At 36.9% G+C, this 18,361-nt stretch overlaps 1 protein-coding gene across 3 annotated transcripts; it reads left to right on the top strand.

The window, feature by feature from the left end:
• Positions 1-140: 140 nt before the first annotated feature.
• Positions 141-16,756, top strand: strada (STE20 related adaptor alpha). 3 transcript variants are annotated; one of them, XM_056272257.1, is made up of 13 exons: positions 141-184; positions 656-700; positions 3,812-3,869; positions 7,114-7,142; positions 11,603-11,705; positions 11,817-11,938; positions 12,411-12,519; positions 12,615-12,738; positions 12,911-13,082; positions 14,364-14,468; positions 14,566-14,819; positions 15,614-15,656; positions 15,771-16,756. In XM_056272257.1, the coding sequence occupies exons 2-13, from the start codon at positions 689-691 to the stop codon at positions 15,924-15,926; spliced, it is 1,287 nt and encodes a 428-aa protein (XP_056128232.1). In that variant the 5' UTR covers positions 141-184; positions 656-688; the 3' UTR covers positions 15,927-16,756. The 3 variants fall into 3 exon arrangements, with proteins under 3 accessions (XP_056128232.1, XP_056128231.1, XP_056128230.1); XM_056272256.1 differs by lacking the exons at positions 141-184; positions 7,114-7,142 and having other exon boundaries at positions 636-700; XM_056272255.1 differs by lacking the exons at positions 141-184; positions 656-700; positions 3,812-3,869; positions 7,114-7,142 and adding an exon at positions 9,723-10,018.
• The last annotated feature ends 1,605 nt before the right edge of the window (positions 16,757-18,361 follow it).

Genomic DNA, 18,361 nt, shown 5'->3' with positions numbered 1-18,361 from the left:
ACCTTTGATCCAATAGTAACACGAGGAAGCCGAGTCGTCAACGACACTTGTCCAATCACCTAACGTCTTTTAACACGACCCAGCCCACTGCGAGGAGAAGAAATACGTTACATCCCCTAGTTTTATTGATAACTTAAAATCGGACTATTTGATCAGTAAGACGAACGCAAGATATAAACTGAAGGTGAGTTTAACGATTATACTGCATTACTTACACAAGTACATTAGTCCTCCGAGCTCTGTTTATCATAACTGAGAGACATTCTTGTCGCTGCTTGGCTAGCTGAAAGATTCTGACCGGTAAACTTGCATGCTACATTGTTTATAAATGATTAACCCTGCTTTTTATAATATAACGTTAACGACTTTGTGTGAGTGAATACACATCTCTCATGCTGTTCACTAACTGAGCAAGTAATTTTATGTGCAAACACATGTAACGTTAGTAAGTTAATTAGACAATAAATCCTATTTGCTTTCGAGCATTGTTCTTCTCAGGTAAGTTACGTTAACGAACTGCTGAAGTCTCGAAAACTCGGTCGTTTAATAATTTCTTTGCATAATTCAGAAAGTACCAGAGCAGGAGAAAATAATCCGTTGTAATTTTATGAATCTTAGCAACTTCGTCTTGCAGATCTTTATGTGTTTGTGAAAGTATTGCTACCTGTCATCACCATCTCCAGGATCCATGTCTTTTTTGGTGAGTGAGCTTGATTGAGGTAAACTACTTTGTTGTCTAAGTGACTGATTTTGTTTGCATGTGGGTCAATGACATGACTTGCATATTTTTGTGCCCAAGTGCATTATTTCCGTTTAAAATAGTTTGTACATTTAAAGTACATTTAAATAATACATATTACTTTACTAAATCCCAATTATTACTTTAATCTTAAAATCCCAAAATGTCAGGTGGTGCAAGTGTCTGGACAAATGAACAGACTAAGACATTTTTTTTAAATGGCGTCTTAATAATAAAACATTTAAAACTAAATTATATGGCATCGTTTTAGGTTTGAAACCTTTCATATAAACAAATTTGATAAATATCAGTATTTATAAATCAATTAGTATAATCTTAAATGTCAGGGTGGCACAACTGCAAAACATTTTATTATGAATTGACAAGGTAATATCATATGATAATGCATCATCCTTGTGGCAGAGTGAAAAGGTTTGTAGATCTCTCTCAAATACTGGTAAAAACGGCTGATTTCAAGTATGGGTAGGTTGATACACTTTCCATGTCAGGTGGGACATCTACAGTATATAGCTACATAAAACTATTTGGTTGTACCGCCTGACATTAAAGCAGTCAAAAAATAAATGTAACCACTTTGTTCATGGCTCAAAAATATGCATTACATCAACTTTGAAAAGTTTTTAAAAACAAATTTTTTGAAGCTTTAAAGGGGTGGCTGATTATGATTTCACTTTTCTAATTTTAGTTGTAATGTTGCTGTTTGAGCATAAACAACATCTACAAAGGTACAACGTTCAAAGCAAAGGGAGATATTTTCTTTCAAAGAAATTGCTTTTTTAAGGTGCATTGTGTAATATTTAGGAGGATCTGTTGACAGAAATGCAATATCATGCATAACTATGTTTTCAGTGGTGTATAAAGACCTTACTTAATGAACCGTTATGTTTTTATTACCTTAGAATGAGCCATTTCTATCTACATACACCGCGGGACCCCTTACATTGAAATGCGCCGACATGTTTCTACCGTGGCCCTCAACGGACAAACGTGTTTCGTCACTATGTTGTTCTTCGTGCAAAGGAGCTAGCTAAAGTTAGCGAATAAAACACCGACACAATGATGAACAAGTAACAGTAATATTCGCAATAACATCGTTTTACTGAATAATTAAGTAAACCTAATTTCTTCATTTATCTTTGTAAAGAAACCTCATTTCTTAACTGGCTACTCTTGGCTGTCTCGACATCTTTTCCTGTCGGCCACGTAACTTCTGTTGGTTGCAATGGGCTCTATGCACGGCGGTATTTCCGGTGAAGGTCTAAGGATGCTGGATTACTTCCGCCGATCGTAGAGTCCAATGCTATACCGAGAATTTATATTGGTTTTTATACTCTATTGCTATACTAAAGAAACGTTAGTCACAAAAACAGACAAAACAGACACCCCTCATTTTGTTTATGCTTCTTTGTTTATCATATTTAATAAACATAACTATATATAAAATTACATCTAAACGTATTAAAGTTTCGTTTCAAAGACGAGAGGACAGTAAATTTTGAAGACTCTGCTATAATACCGTTTTCCTCCGCTTTAAATCTCCCCAACCGGAAACGCAAGAGCATCCTTTCATCAAACACGGAAGTTATGCGTGCATATAGCCCATTCGCCACTAGATGCCGCTAAAAATTACACATTGCACCACTAACACCCCCCCCCCCCCAGATATGCTAATCAATGACTAGAAGATAACTACACATAAGCTACATAAATTCATCAACTAACCATTCAGAAATGTTGTCTACATGTTGTAACTTCTTGAGTCTCTCCATCATTGTCCGACTCCGGTTTGAACATAAAAGGCTAAAAGTTTTTGAAATGTTCTCAGTGTGTGTCTGTGAGGTAATCGGAGCTGCTAACACACGTGCACACACACACAAGCTCTTGAAGCTCCGCCCCCTGTGCCGGGAGCAGCAGCTAATTTGCATTTAAAGGGACAGACACAAAAACGGTGCATTTTTGCTCACCCTCAAAAATTAACAATTTTAAAGGGATAGTTCACTTTGAAATTAATTTTTGATATGTTTTAGCTTACCTCAAGGGCATCCAAGATGTAGGTGTCTTTGTGTCCACAGTATTTTCAATTTTGATATTTTTAGGTCAAACCGTTCTTGTCTGTCAGTCATATAATGCAGGTCTATGGTAACTTCCTCAAAGAGCATGCACAGAGAAGTCCAAATTAAACATGATTTAATGAATGTAAGTACACATTGATGGCCTAAGACACGAAACGAGCGGTTTGTGTGAGAAAACGAAAAGTATTATATCGTTTTTACCTCTTGTAAACACAGCCACGTCCAAGTGGTCTGAGGTCGCGGGCGCTTCGGTCTTTTCCGGCAAGCGCCGGAAGTGATCTCTCGCGCGTGTACGTCACTCATACAATTTTTTTTTTTTTTTTTTTTTTTTATTGTTTTCTTTTACGACGGTTTAAACATCCCGGATAAGCGCAAATTAGTACTCTTTTAATAAGCCATCTTACCTACAATCTCTGTTCTGTGTAAACAATGAGTGACGTATACGCGTGAGAGATCACTTCCGGCGCTTTCCGGAAAAGACGAAGCGCCCGCGACCTCAGATCACTTGGACGTGGCTGTGTTTACAAGAGGTAAAAACGATATAAATACTGTTCGTTTTCTCACACAAACCGCTCGTTTCGTGTCTTAGGCCATCAATGTGTACTTACATTTACGAGTCATTAAATCATGTTTAATTTGGCCTTCTCTGTGCATGCTCTTTGAGGTGGTGACCATAGACCTGCATTACATGACTGACAGACAAGAACGGTTTGCCCTAAAAATATAAAAATTGAAAATACTGTGGAAACAAAGACACCTACATCTTGGATGCCCTTGAGGTAAGCTAAAACATACCAAAAATTAATTTCAAAGTGAACTATCTCTTTAACATGCTATATAAAAATATTATTTTGAGCTAAAACTTCACATACACACTCTGGGGACATCAACGACTTATTTTACATCTTGTGAAAAGGGCATTATACCACCCCTTTAATTGTCAATGACACATGTACATCCATCTCTCACTTTCTCTCAGCGCTGGGTGTCAGAGAAACTTAGCGTGGAAAGCCTGAGGGACCTGGAGTTATTTGGAGGTGAGTTCAATAGTCCAGCATCTGATGTCGCTGTGCTTCTCGTACCTCTTTCAGCAAACCCCACCCGCCTGAGCTTATTCCACTGTAGCCAGGGTGAGTGTGAAGGGGAGCCCTAGAAACTCAAACCTAAAAATTAGTTCCTATAATACATTCATTTTTCAAGATACTTCTGCAATATTCAAATGGTCAATTGGCCCATCTTGAACTTGTCAAGGAGATACACATTTTTGGACACAAATCCCCCTCATAGTCAGCTATGCAGGCACATAGCAAAAGAGAAGCTCTGCGTATGCAGAATACCCATGATCGCAACCAAGCAGTACCTTTGCAAAAGCAACAATATGGCTTTTGGCTCGCTGTTTGTTTTGCGTGCGCTTTATTAAAGGTTTTGCGAATTTAATATTGTCAATCGTTGTGAGTTTTTGTTGTAAATGTGTTATACGGTGTGGTGTGATACTGCTCTGTTATGAAACAGATGCGTTTGTGTCATGGTGACTGATGATGGTGGTAACAGCAGATACTGTGTGTCCTTGTGCCTGTGAGGCTTTTTAATCTCCTTTCTGCGGTGAGGTATCTGTATGTATGTAGGATGACTCTGATGTAGTGTAATTGCTAGGTGTTGACGGATTGCTTCTGTGGTGTAACTGACAGCTGAGTCACTGCAACTGATCTGTAGGGGAGGTTTAAGGTGAAGCCATATGAAATCTGTTACAGGAATACTGTATTGGTAGATTGTGAGCTTTACTTATAGACTAGTTTACAGAGAAATCCAGATATTAAAAAGGCTTCATATCTGTTTACATTTTGATGTGATTGCCTTTTGACAGCATTGTTCTTACTTACATCAGTGTAAAAGTTCATATTTTCTCCCATTTAGTTGCAATACATAAAATTATGATATACACAACCGTTCAAAAGCTTGGGGTCAGTAAAATATGTTTATTTTAAAGAAATTATTACTGTTATTCCGCTAGGATGCATTAAACTGCTAAAAAGTGACAGTCTGTTCATCAAAGAATGCTGAAAAAAAGTACCACGATTTGCACAATAATATTAAGCAGCACAACTGTTTTCAACATTGATAATTATATTGATATATGATAATATTTCTTAAGCAGAAAATCAGCATATTTGAATGATTTGTGAAAGATCATGTGACACTGAAGACTGGAGTAATGATGCTGAAAATTCAGCTTTGACATTACAGCAATTACAGTTTAAAATATATTTAACAGGAAAACCGCTATTTTAAATTGTAATAATATTTCACAAAATTATTTTGATCAAATAAACACAGCCTTGGTGAGTGTAGGAGAATAGTCTTTCAAGAACATTAGAAAATTGTACCAACTTCAAACTTTTGAACGGTAGTTTATATTAGATTATTGAAAATAATCTGATTCTGAACAAATATGTTAGTGGTACAAACAATAACTGTCATTTAAAAAAGAAAAGCGTTATTTCAGACTTGGCTGGTGTATAATTCTCTAGTTCACATGTTTTTGCTGACATCGGTCTTGTTCAAGATATTTATTTAATGCAAAGTTGCTTTGATAAACATATATATATATATATATATATATATATATATATATACGTCCCTAATATCAATTAGTTTTCAAAGCTCTAAGATGGTGTGAAATCCATGGAAAATGAAGGGATTTGTTTAGATGTTGCTTTTTCTGTCTGCTTCCATTCCTTTTGTTGCAGTCCATAATTGCTGCTTCATGTCTGCTTTAAAGACGCTAAGTTTCGTTTGCTTTTGGCTGTTACATGTTCCATGGCAATGCGTAAATAAAAAGGGTTGATCACCAATATTGTTCAATTAAAAAAAAAAATGTTAATATAGAAAGAAAGAAGATATTAAAGAATGCTTTTCTGATGGTTTATCTTTTTTGTTGAATTGAGTGTTCAAGTAATATAAATATAATTTCTGCTTTCTTAAAGCTGCAGTCCGCAGTTTTTCCTCTTTGTCGCCATCTCTGTTCGAAATCTGCAATTGCAGTCATTCGCGGAATTATCAACTTTACGCGAATTGTACTTCGACATGGCACAGCGCGGATGAACACATTGAGGAGAGTGTGCAGCTGTCAATCACCGCGCTGGTGTGGATACTGGCATTCAGAATCACAGATTATTATTTTTGGAAGTATGACTAACATAATAATTTTCACCGGAAAATGTCATCTGAACAAGTAAGTAACATCCACTTTTGTTCTGGTTCTGACATTGCAGTAAATCGCGCTGATTAAATCTAACAATCGCTTATCATATCACGCAAAACCGTGCAAATTATACTTTGTTCTCAAATTGTTAATGTTAACAACGTCAGCATTGCGTGACTACATTTTGTCCTTCCGATATGTATCCTTGTTTTCGCATGGGTCCGGTTGCAGTCTCTTTTTTTCACTCCGAAGTCCGAACGAAGTCTTTTGCATTTTACAGCGGGTGAGTCTCCAGTTGTCACTGGTGATTGTCGTTTGAACCTTTCTGGATCCGCCATCAACATTGATAAGTTTAATTATATCAAGTGCTGTGAGAAAAGGCTATAAATCTCCACCTCCAACATCCTCACATGCAACATAGCCAACTAGCCGAGACTCCTTCTTTATGTGTACAGATGTGACGTAATGATGCAAAGACATGCTCGAATCTCCCGCGGAAATCCACCAGTAACACTGGAATTAAAAACATTATTACAAGCGTACCGCTTTGAATCGAGCTACGGTAAGCAGAGAGTTTTGAACACGGGCTGGTTATGCATTTTCTCAAATATGTATTTTGGATAATTTTTAACCCAAAAAAAGCTACGGACTGCAGCTTTAAATGATTTTGATAATTTAGTAGGCCTATATGCAATTTGCTCCCATATAGATCATATGTGGTGTCAATTTTGATAGACAAGTAAAAACAAAATGGACAGATACTGTGTTTCTTATATTTATTTATGTTAGAATCCTTCTTATGTTATGTTTCTTTGTTTGTTTAGGAGAAAGTATGGAAAACTATTTAATAAATAGGTGTATATATATATATATATATATATAAAATTATTATTATTTTTTTTTATACCAAGGATGTAGAGCGTTTTGATTGGCAGGATGTTGATAATAAGCTAAGAAAAGAGGGTCTCAGAAAACTAAAGATATTCTTGATGTTTCTTAAATTTGTGAGAATCACTTTAAAGGCAGATTGTTTGTTTGTATGTGTCTTTTGCGTCATTTACATGGTTTCTCTACGCCAGAGCAAACTCAGGCAAGCCCACTAAGGAAAGTAAGTGTGGAATATCTTCCAGCTTTTCCATCCGCCTGTTGGTGTGGGTGTGTGTGGATGAGCATGTGAGCTGGTGTGCGCTTGTGTAAACGTGCAAATGTAAGATTAATTTTGTGTGTGTGTGTGTGTGTGTGTGTATGCTCAGATGAATACATCCCCCTGTGCTCCTGTGTTTGCGTGCATGCACTCATCGTGCTGCTGTGACACTCATACCTCCACACCTGCTCAGACTGAGGGTCCAGAAAAGGGAACTGCTCATATTTTAATGAGGAAAAGAAAAATTACGGCCCAAGAAACTCACTGGGTAGGGGTTTATTATTGTGAGTGCTTGATAAACCAAAGGGAAGCAAATACTTGGGGTTCAGTTACCCAGTAATGTAATACTTAAATCATAAATAAGACCCTGAATTATAGAGCAAACAGATTAAAAGAGCAATGTAACACATTTAGGGCGTTTTAACACCTGAAAGTCCGCACCAAGGTCCGAACCAAAGTTCACGTTTTGATACATTTTATACTTTCAGAAAGTTTTGGTTTGGTTTCTCACTGCAATTGACCGTTCGCAGGCCCCTCCCACAAAACGGTCATTGTCCAATCACACATCATAGCAACCGTTACTATGTGAGCAGGTCCGTCAAACATTGACTCCAAGCAAGATGGTGAAGCGGTGCGCCCACGGCGTTTGTAAATCGGACACTAGGTACCCCGATAGATTGTCTGGAGGAGTTGTGTTCTTTCCGTTTCTTCAATCTGTCGCGCTGGTCGTGTTTGACCATTTGTTTGACGGGCGTAGCAACAATAACTAGGGGGCGTGGCTTTTGCGAATGGTCAATTATGCGAGCGCACTAAAGAACTTTACGTGACATACTTGAGTCCTGTCGTCATCATCTATGTGGGCTGCATCTTGACATTGATTGGTTTGTAAATGGAAGTGCGTCTGACGTCAGCGTGTTGTCAATTCGGCGGGTAACTTTGACAACATGAATGAACAGACGCATATCGTTGCAACTATATTGTTATTTTTATGGCATAATTACCTGCAGCACCAACTATACACAAGGCTAGTTCAAATTCGCCAAATGAACGTCCTCGTCATGCGAACATTTTATCGTCGCCGTCAGGAAAGGAGGAGAAGACTGCAAGTTGACTTGTTATGTCATCAGACCAAACTTCAATTAAAAACCTCGTCTCCTCCTCTCCCCGTGTGCTACCACGGCTCATTTTTCCTGCCACCTTCTGTTTTTTCGGCTATGCGGGAACCACCAGAACTTCCTGTAAAAGGTCTGAAAGTCCGAACCATACAGAAATGCTTTCACACTAGAAACGAACCAAACCTTTCCTCAGTTTGATCCGGACCGAGACTACCTCTTTTCGTCGGACCAAATTTCATCTGTTTGGTCCGGACCGTGGTCCGGGGTAGGTTTCACACCTGTAATTTTGATTCGGACCAACCAAACTAAAAAAAGTCCGAAAGTCCGGACCAAACAAGGTAGGTGTGAAAGGGTCCTTATGCTAAATAACAGATACAATAGATATGAAGGATAGTTCACCCAAAAATTCACTAGAAGATTTGGCCATTATGTCTCCAAAGGGGTGTGTTGTTTTTGTAATTTTTCTTTGTCTTGTAATTTACAAGCTTGATTGTGTTAAGACACTATTAATAGTCTAATTAACTTATTTAATAGTCTGATTATCTCCAATGCCAAAAATTGACCTTTTAAATAATTTTAGAGCAAATACATAAATATTAAGAAATTCATAGTGTTTAAAATTTTGGAGCCGGTAAGATTTTCAAAAATGTTTTTACTTTTGAAAGAAGAGTACTATGCTCACCAAGGCTGCTTTTATTTTAAAATGTTATTTTATTCCTTTTTTCAGCATATATGTTATTGAAAAACATGATTTTCATGCTTTGAAGAATACAAAGAACTGCATTTATTTGAAACATTATAAACATATCTACTGTCACTTTTGACCAATTTATAGTAACCTTGCTGAATAAAAGTATGAATGACTTTTTTTTTTAAATACTTAAAATTTAAAGTTGATAAAGGCATGTGGGGATGAGTACACTGTTTGCACTTATGGGTGAGCTGTCCCTTGAAGGAGGACATAAACTTTGAGTGAATTCACTGAATTGCTTCTTTGTCTAATAATAATAATAAGCAGTCTAATTCAACAGACTAATTCTGCACTATACCTCTTGCAATTTAAGGCATCTCTCTTATGAAATTTACTCATAAGAGTTGTCATAAAGAACGAACCAACACCAGGAATAATGATAATGTTGTCATTGGTCTCCTAAGCATGTGAAGTGGGATGATGCTCATTGTGTTAATGCAACACATGGAGTCATCCTGTCAAAGCCTGGGCTTGCTGCACTGTTCACTGAAATAGTCCTGCAAACACATCAAAGGGCATACAATTATTTTATTTTTTTCATGAATTGCCATAGACCTGCATGATCTCCACTGACAAATACTCTCATCATATTTGAGAGGATGTTATTGTTAATATTATCTGTGAGTTCCATGGCAGCGCTAATGGAAACTAATGTAAGTTAAAAAAAAAAGTTTTCAAAAAAGTACTTGATCTTAATGGGATCATGTATATCTATGACCAAATGCAACAGTGTATTGTAAAGTTTGATGCTTATAACATGCTTTTGCAAATATGCAGAGTTTTGTGAAGCCATTCCTGCTGCAGTTTCAACGTCTCGTCTCGTACTGAGTTTCAGAACAGTTGGACTGAATCTTTAATTAGCCATAATCTGCCGTTTCTCAGTACTTGATCTGTATGATTCTCTGAAGAGATTTGCAATGGCTGGGATTTATCAGTGTATGTGCAATAAAAACCCTTCCCCTCTTCAAAACCAGGTTGGTTTTTGCCGTTTTCTGTGATTGTATGTGTGTGTACTTGAAATGTTTCCTAATTCACTGAAACTGACATAGTTTCATATGTCATAGTATATTTGGTTGACATCACAAAATACTATGATGCTTTTGAAGTAAATCTAACATGTACTTAAAATGTTTGCTACCCAAACACTGCTTGCACAGTGACACAAATCCTGTCAGAAACACTAAAGGTTGATGCTGGGTCACATTCAAAAGACTTTTATGTTTCATATTATTATCTTCGAAACTCCCTATACAACATCTGTGAATGTACAGTGAGTCAAAAAATACTTTAAAAAATGTCTTTGCATTAGAAACAAAATATCAAACTAAGTGGCTTCTGCAAATAAATAATGCTAGACCTTTATCTTTAACTTTTTCTGTGACTTTCAACTAACTGGTCCTAAGGTCATTGTAGTAGATTTAAGAAATGCACACAGGTGCACCAGCAGAGTAAGCACAGATATACACCTAAAGTTCAAAAGTTTGGAGTTTGTTTTTCTTAATTTTTTTGAAAGAGGTCTCTGATGCTCACCAAAGCTGTATTTATTGGATCAAAAATACAGTAAAAAACGTAATATCGTGAAATTCTGTTACAATTTCAAATAACTGTTTTCTATTTGAATAAATTTTAAAATGTAATTTATTCATGTGATGCAAAGCTAAATTTTCAGCATCATTACTCCAGTCTTCAGTGTCACATGATCCTTCAGAAATCATTCTAATATGATGATTTGCTGCTCAAGAAACATTGATTTTTCATAATAGAAAGTATAAGTATAGCATTTATTTGAAATAAAATATGTTGTAAAATTGGACATTTCTTTACTGCCACTCCAATTTAATGCAACCTTGCTGAATAAAAGTATACATTTCTTTATTTATATATATATATTACTGAGCCCAAACTTTTGAATGGTAATGTAGTTCATCCACTAGATCAGATTTCACTGTTTACCACCAGAAAGTGTCAGACTGTGGTTTCTTAATTTTGTACAGTAGTTCTATGGTTTTATCTTTTAAAACCTAACACGCTTTTTTTGTGTGAAATGTCTTGCTTGGAAAAGAGAACAAGAACATTTCTTTAAAATCGATGCTATTTGATTTGATATTTGACCATCTAATGCAATGACATTCATTCATAAGTGTGAATTAAATGTTGAAATACTTTATTGGGTCACTGTATGACTGCATTCCCACAAACCACTTTCACGAATACACCTCCAGTAAAATCACAGGGTTCACAATCTAATAATTCAAGTGTTAAAAGGATTTGATTATGTTGAATGGGCTATGCAATGGTGAACTGGGATCTGACGTGTGTCTCAATCCGCTCCCTAGTTTCTCAATATTTAGTGGATCAAGGCCCATTCTAATGCCTGAGTTTATGTTCACAATAATCTGTCTGACATCAGGAAGGTGATCGAGACACAGCCATATTCAGTTTGCAGCACTTTGTTTATTTGGTCCCGCCCCCAGTGGCATAACTGTAGAGGTTGTAAATACTTTTGTGGGCCACACTGTGTTGCCTCATTTAACTAATGACCCTTTTCATTGACTCAGGCCCATGAAGACAGTCGAGAGTCTCTGAGCCCTCTCCCACGCAGGGACACCATGGGAAGCTTTCTTCCAGATAACAACGCCTATGAGCTGCGCACTGTCATAGGTGAGGCCAAGACTGCACAGCACTAGTAGAGACATCTCTGTGAGGATTTCTGTGATTCCTACTGCTGGTGTGTGTGTGTGTGTGTGTGTGTGTTTGTCTGTGCTTGTGTAGGTCGCGGTTTGGAGGACTTGATGACAGTGAATCTGGCCAGGTACAAACCCACAGGGGAACTTGTGGCCATTCGGCGTATTGACCTGGATTCCTGTACTAATGACATGGTCAATTACTTACAGGTCAGTAGAAAGTGACAGCAGGGCTTCTCTCAGAATATACTAGAGATGGACAACTTGAGTCATTTTATATTTATTTTTAATGAATGTAGCAAAATAACTGAAATGAATATTTTGTTGTATTCACAAACCTCACATCACTGATAACAGTTTCAAAATAAGCTATTTTTAACAACTTATGTCTTTTGAAAAAATGAGCAATGTACATTAATAATGACATTTAGATTTTTCAGTTTAGATACAGATTCAGTTTATCTTATATGTTATTTAATAGTTTTAGTTAACAACACTGATTCAGTAAGAACATTTATTTCAATTTGTATTTCAAAAATCCTTTTGCAATGTTTGAGTAGTGTTTTTATTAGGCGACTAGTTGGTGTGGAACAAATACTTAACTAGTCAATTAGTCATGCACATTGCTAGTATAAACAGTAAACATAAGCATTGCAACCACTTTCTGTTTGTTTTTCCAAAGGGAGAACTCCATGTCTCTAAGCTGTTCCACCACCCCTGTATTCTCCCATACAAAAGCGTCTTCATTGCTGAGAATGAACTGTGGGTGATCACACCCTTCATGGCCTACGGTTAGCTGAGACATTCTGCATCAACTATATCAAGTCTGAGATGTGCTCATAGTACCAGTTGAAAATGTTTCTTTTGTGTTTCTTTTCTCTATCAGGATCAGCGCGTGACTTGATCAGTACACATTTTGCTGATGGTCTGAGTGAGCAGACAATTGCCTACATCCTGCTGGGTGTGCTGAGAGCGCTGGAGTACATACATCAGATGGGCTACGTTCACCGGTGAGGAACGCATGTACACTCATGATTATTTATTATTGTTATTAGTCAAACAGGTTAATATATCAACTACCCACTCCAGACTGTTGGTCTCATGTTGTATGTAGTAATGTAAGTTTAATGTAATGTAGGTGCTACAAGAATACTTTTCAATCATCTTAATCTATGTCTGTAGGAGTGTGAAGGCAAGCCACGTTCTGATTGCAGCAGATGGGCAGGTGTATCTGTCCGGTCTTAGGAGTATCTTCAGCTTGATCCGTCACGGTCAGAGAGCGCGTGTTGTACACGATTTCCCCCAGTACAGTATTAAAGTACTACCATGGCTCAGCCCAGAGGTTCTGCAGCAGGTACGTTTGATATACTGTACCAAAAAAATCTAAAATTTGGGGTCTGTAATAATTAGGGGTGTAACAATATATCGTGCCACAATATATCGCAATACAAAAATGCAGCAATATGTATCGTGGATACTAGTGACAATCTGTATTGTGTATATTTCACCCAAAATGAAAATGACTGTGAGGAAAAAATTAAGGTTATAGAGTTTTAGTGTCAGTACTACATTAAACTATATATAATGTATAATAATGCAATGGGGGAATATTTGTGGGTCCTGATAATGCCAAATTTCTTCTGTTACCAGTAAAAAGTGCCCCACATTATTTTAAATATATGTAGTCAGTGACAGAGTGGAAGCATATTCGTCTAAAATAATTCTGTATTTTCAGCTTCAGAATCATGAATATTTTTATTCTGGTGTCACCATTGTTCTGTGCATTTGGTTTCCAGCACCAAGTCCAAGCCTATTCATTTTCCACCCGCAATGTAATACCAAATTTTCCATTTTAATCAACAATACATTTTTTCTTAACCTTTCGCCATATGTCTTGGAGTATCGATCGCAATAGATTCAGATTATTAGTCCCCAAGGGGGCAATTCAGTTTTACAGCCAACCCATCCATTAAGGGTTAAAGTTTAAAAAGTGCATTAGCACACAATGTATATTATATAATGGTAAAAAAACAATAAACAATACATAAGTACTGCAGCAGTCATACATCCCCCTGTATACAGATGCTTCCCATAACATCCACACATTTACACATGACCCAATCATTACACACACACTTTCACATTCACCTGCCAGTGACGGAACAGAGCAGCGGAGTGCGAGAATAATATGGTATTGTGAGTTCAGTATCGTTATATGTATCGAATCATGACATGAGGGTATATCATTACACCCCTAGTAATAAGAAATAAATTATATATATATATATATATTTTTTTTTAAAAGAAATTAATAGTTTTATTCAGCAAGCATACATTAAATTGATTAAAAGGGACCGTAAAGACATTTACATTGTTAGAAAATATTTCTATTTCTAATAAATGCTATCTTTTTAACTGTCTATTCAAAGACTCATTAGAATGCACTAAAACACACAATTACTTTACTGTATTATTGATCAAATAAATGCAGGTAAGCATAAGAGACTTCTTTCAAAACATTAAAAAATCTTACTGGCCCCAAACTTTTGATCAGTATGTATACTGTACTTATAATACATCAGAAATTAGCAAATTACATTTTTATTAATTCTGTATTAATCTGTGCATATGACAGAATCTTCAGGGATATGACTTCCGCTCAGACATATACAGCTTGGGCATCACTGCATGTGAGCTAGCTAATGGTCACGTGCCTTTTAAAGACATGCCTGCTACGCAGGTAAGGCAAACACTTGCTTTTTATCGATTCATTTTTTGCTTTCCCTCCTTTTTAACTTACATTTAGCTTCATAAACTGTCTCTTTGCCTGTTGTCAGATGTTGTTAGAGAAGTTGAATGGTACAGTCCCCTGCCTGCTGGACACTACCACCATCCCCCCTGAAGAACTGAGCATGAAACCGTCTCGCTCAGGGGCCGACTCTGGGATCTGCGAGGGCCCCAGTGCCGGTGGTGCTCGACACACAAACGGAGAGCCCTCATCCTCCTCCGCGGGAAACCCATACAGCCGGACCTTCAGTCCTCACTTTCATGCCTTTGTGGAACTTTGTCTGCAGAGAGATCCTGAGAAAAGGTCAATATAACACTCGAGTGCTTCATTTATTTTTAAAGGACTAATTCAAAATTCTTTCATGATTTACTCACCATCATATCGTTCCAAACCTTTTACTGTGGAACAGAAAAAGAGAAATTTTCAGGAATGGACTTAACACTCTTTTCCTTGTAATGAAAGTGAACGGGGATCCAGGATGTTGAGCTCCAAATTGATAAACTGTAAAAAGTTTGTCTTTACTTTACAAAAGGTCTAATTTCTTAGCAACTATGAGCAATATATGTTTTTATAGCATCTTTGTTAATGTTAGTCAATAAATATATACATTTGTTCATTGTTTGGTTGTGTAACGGAGGGCAGCTAGTAGTCGCTGTGCGAGTAAACCTCACTTGCCTGATCTCAAGAGACCCAGGTTCGTTGTCCGCACAGAGCGGACCTGGGTGAGGGGGTTGCATTAGACAGTTGCATTAACTAATGTTAAAGATTAACATTCTCTGAGGAGACTAATGTTCAAAAATTTAAATTCTGTCATTTACTAGCCATCATGTCGTTCCAAATCTGTATTAAATGATTTTTTCTGCTTTGCACAAAAGAAGATATTTTGAAGAATATGGGTAACCAAACTTTTGATTTGAAAAATGTATTAGTAAATGTAAAAATGAACTTTAACCAAGATTAATAAATGTTGTAGAAGTATTGTTCATTGTTTATTTAACTTATGTTAACAAATGAAACCTTTTTGTAAAGTGTTACCAAGTAGGTTATACTTTTGTGGTGCAATGAATAGATTGAAATTGATGTTATGTCTTCAACAGACCTTCTGCCAGCTCCCTGATAGGCCATTCCTTCTTCAAACAAGTAAGTTTTACCCTTTTCTGAGCAAACACCTGACATATTTGTACAAATTTAAACAGAAAGTGGTTGTACACTTACTCTCCTCAATGTTTCATTGTGGTCAATGTAACGTTTCAGATAAAGCGCAGACCATCCGAGGCTCTTCCTGAGCTCCTGCGTCCAGTTTCTCCAATCAGCAGCCTAGACTGCATGCAGCCTCAGGATTCGCCCACTGGACTAGCCAATCTGGAGTCTGATCTCAGCAAGCTGGATGTGGATGACTGGGACTTTTGACATTAAAAACGGATGAGAGGTGGAGGGACGATGGATTGGATGGAAAGGGGTGATTTACCATAGGACTCTTAATGAGAAATTGAGAAATGTGGATTTTGTTTTGTGTCTTTTTTCTTTTTAGTTTTAAGTGAGAAAAAGGGAAGGCCTGTGCTATGCGAGCATGATATAGACAGTACAAAGAGCTTTAAATAAGCTACAAGAGACTCTGGAATGTTTCTTGGTTGTCTTTGTGATTTGTGTATGTCACTGAAACATAAGAGACTATAAGAAGAGAAATGAAAAGCCAGCAGCCACTTAGCCTTGCTAATGCATCCAGAAGCATGAACTGAAGCCTGAGGCATGCACTGCGCACCCTCGCCTACATTTTAGTTACTCTTACAGACTGGCCATGTGACAATGGTGATCACTTCAGGCTACTGAAATGTGTTCTATGCGTTTCAGCTGAACTAATGACACTCTATGAATGTCTACCAGCTTACAGCAACACCAGTTCACAATTGTATTACCATGTATCCTAGCATATTTGTCCAGTGAAGCATAAAGAGCTGTCAGTAAAGTCAAACTCGACTGTCCAATTTATGGATGGATTGTGGGAATGGTGCTCAATAGTGACGCCACAAAAAAAAAAAAAAAAAGCTAGATTACTTTTTTTGCCTGCTATCTGGTGCAGTTGTTAGTTTAAAAATATTAATTCTGTTGTATTTTTGCTAAGATTAATTTCTGTTCTTGGCATGCGTTACAGAAGGAAGTACTTCAATGGACCGTCTGTGTATTTTTTTCCAGCATATTTACATCTTGGTCAAATGGAATAAATGTTGCCATTGATGATGTTTGCTGTTATAGAATTTTTTTTATATTTAGAATGTTGTTCATTACATTACAACTTGTTTTGATAAACAGCATCTGCAATCGAGATTTCACTACATACTATGCAGTTTATAATAGGGATTGTCGTGGAAGTTCTTAATACGAATACAACCTACTAAATCTGACTTCTTCACCACGGACAATTTAAACAACTTCCAGTTGTTAGTAATAATAACTACAATATCTCAAGTTAATTCCCTGAATACTTACAATACAATACAATACTTCCCTGAAGTATGGTGACGGCGTCCCGTCAAGAAGCTACTATCACTACCTCAATCACACATGAGCACACAGGTCTTAGCATCTATACACTCTCACGTCCTTCTCAGGTGTACGCTGGTCCGACACAGCATCAGTAATACTAACTCGGAGTATTACAGCCTCTCCCCGTGGGTGGCTCTATAATCTTCCAACACTATCACTGTCTCTGCGGTGGTCTTTTGAGCGTAGAATCTTTAGTACTTCTATTCCTCAGCTCAATCACACATAGATGTTTCTGTTTTTGTCTTTTGAGTGTATAATCTATTTCTCAGCTGCGCAGCATATACCTGACACCACTCCCAAGTTGCTCTTTGCAGAAATGAAGTTTTATTCACGGCCGGGAGAACACTGGCCAGTGAAACGACCAAGTGAGTCTTGAATAGGAAGATACATGTACATTTAAATCATACAGTTGAGTAAAAATCAATGTCACTTAAATCTTCACTGTGATTTGTTCTGGTGATTGGTTTGTAATGGTCTAAGCTAATCTGCCTGGTTACAAGAATCTGGTTGCCTTATGGGCAAGAAAAAAAAATGTATAGAAGTGTTGATTTTGAACTAATATGTCTATTCCATAGTTTTAACTCCTGAAGGTCGTTAGACATGGTGGTGGCTAAAGATGAAGACCGCTGTGTTGATTCAAGAGAAGTTTCTGGATAACAAAGGTTAGGTGAATTGGGTATTTAAACTATAGATAACCTTAGAAATGCTCATAGCATAATGTATTTTAGATTCTTGTAATGGTTCTAATTTGAGTTAAACATTTGTATTTTAACATTTGTGAACTATTAAGGGTACTAGAATATGATTAATTTAGTTACAGTCTTAGGAGGCTGTTGAAAAGATAATTTGTTTATAGTGAGAGAGACTGCTTGAGTGGAGGAAGGGATGACAAAAATTAACTTAAACAAAATAATGATAATGAACCAAAACAACCCAGCTGACTTTTCTAAAACCAAAGGAATAATGAACAGACATGCTTTGAAACTGGTTAAGAGACTATGTAAAATTAGGTAAAACTGTGAAGTAAATATTTTTAGAGTTAATATCAAAAAGCGAACATTGAAAATGAGCAGTTAACATATGTGTGTCTAGTATGAGTGCGTGTGATGGTGACAGCACTTTATGTCTTGTATGCGTTAGTTTGTGGTACTATTATTTCCTGATTTTGTGAATAGTGTGTCATTAACCTCTGGAATGAGTGTTTTATCATTACAGGTGGGTTAGGTGAAACAACAAACTTTAAAGAAGCTGATAATTCTGAGTCAATCTGATGAAAAGACAATGCAGAACATGGGATGAGC

Source organism: Rhinichthys klamathensis, unplaced genomic scaffold, assembly GCF_029890125.1.
Source record: "Rhinichthys klamathensis goyatoka isolate OS25496 unplaced genomic scaffold, OSU_Roscu_1.1 h1tg000333l_1, whole genome shotgun sequence".
Taxonomy (NCBI): domain Eukaryota; kingdom Metazoa; phylum Chordata; class Actinopteri; order Cypriniformes; family Leuciscidae; genus Rhinichthys; species Rhinichthys klamathensis.
This window is presented reverse-complemented; position numbering and strand designations above follow the sequence as displayed.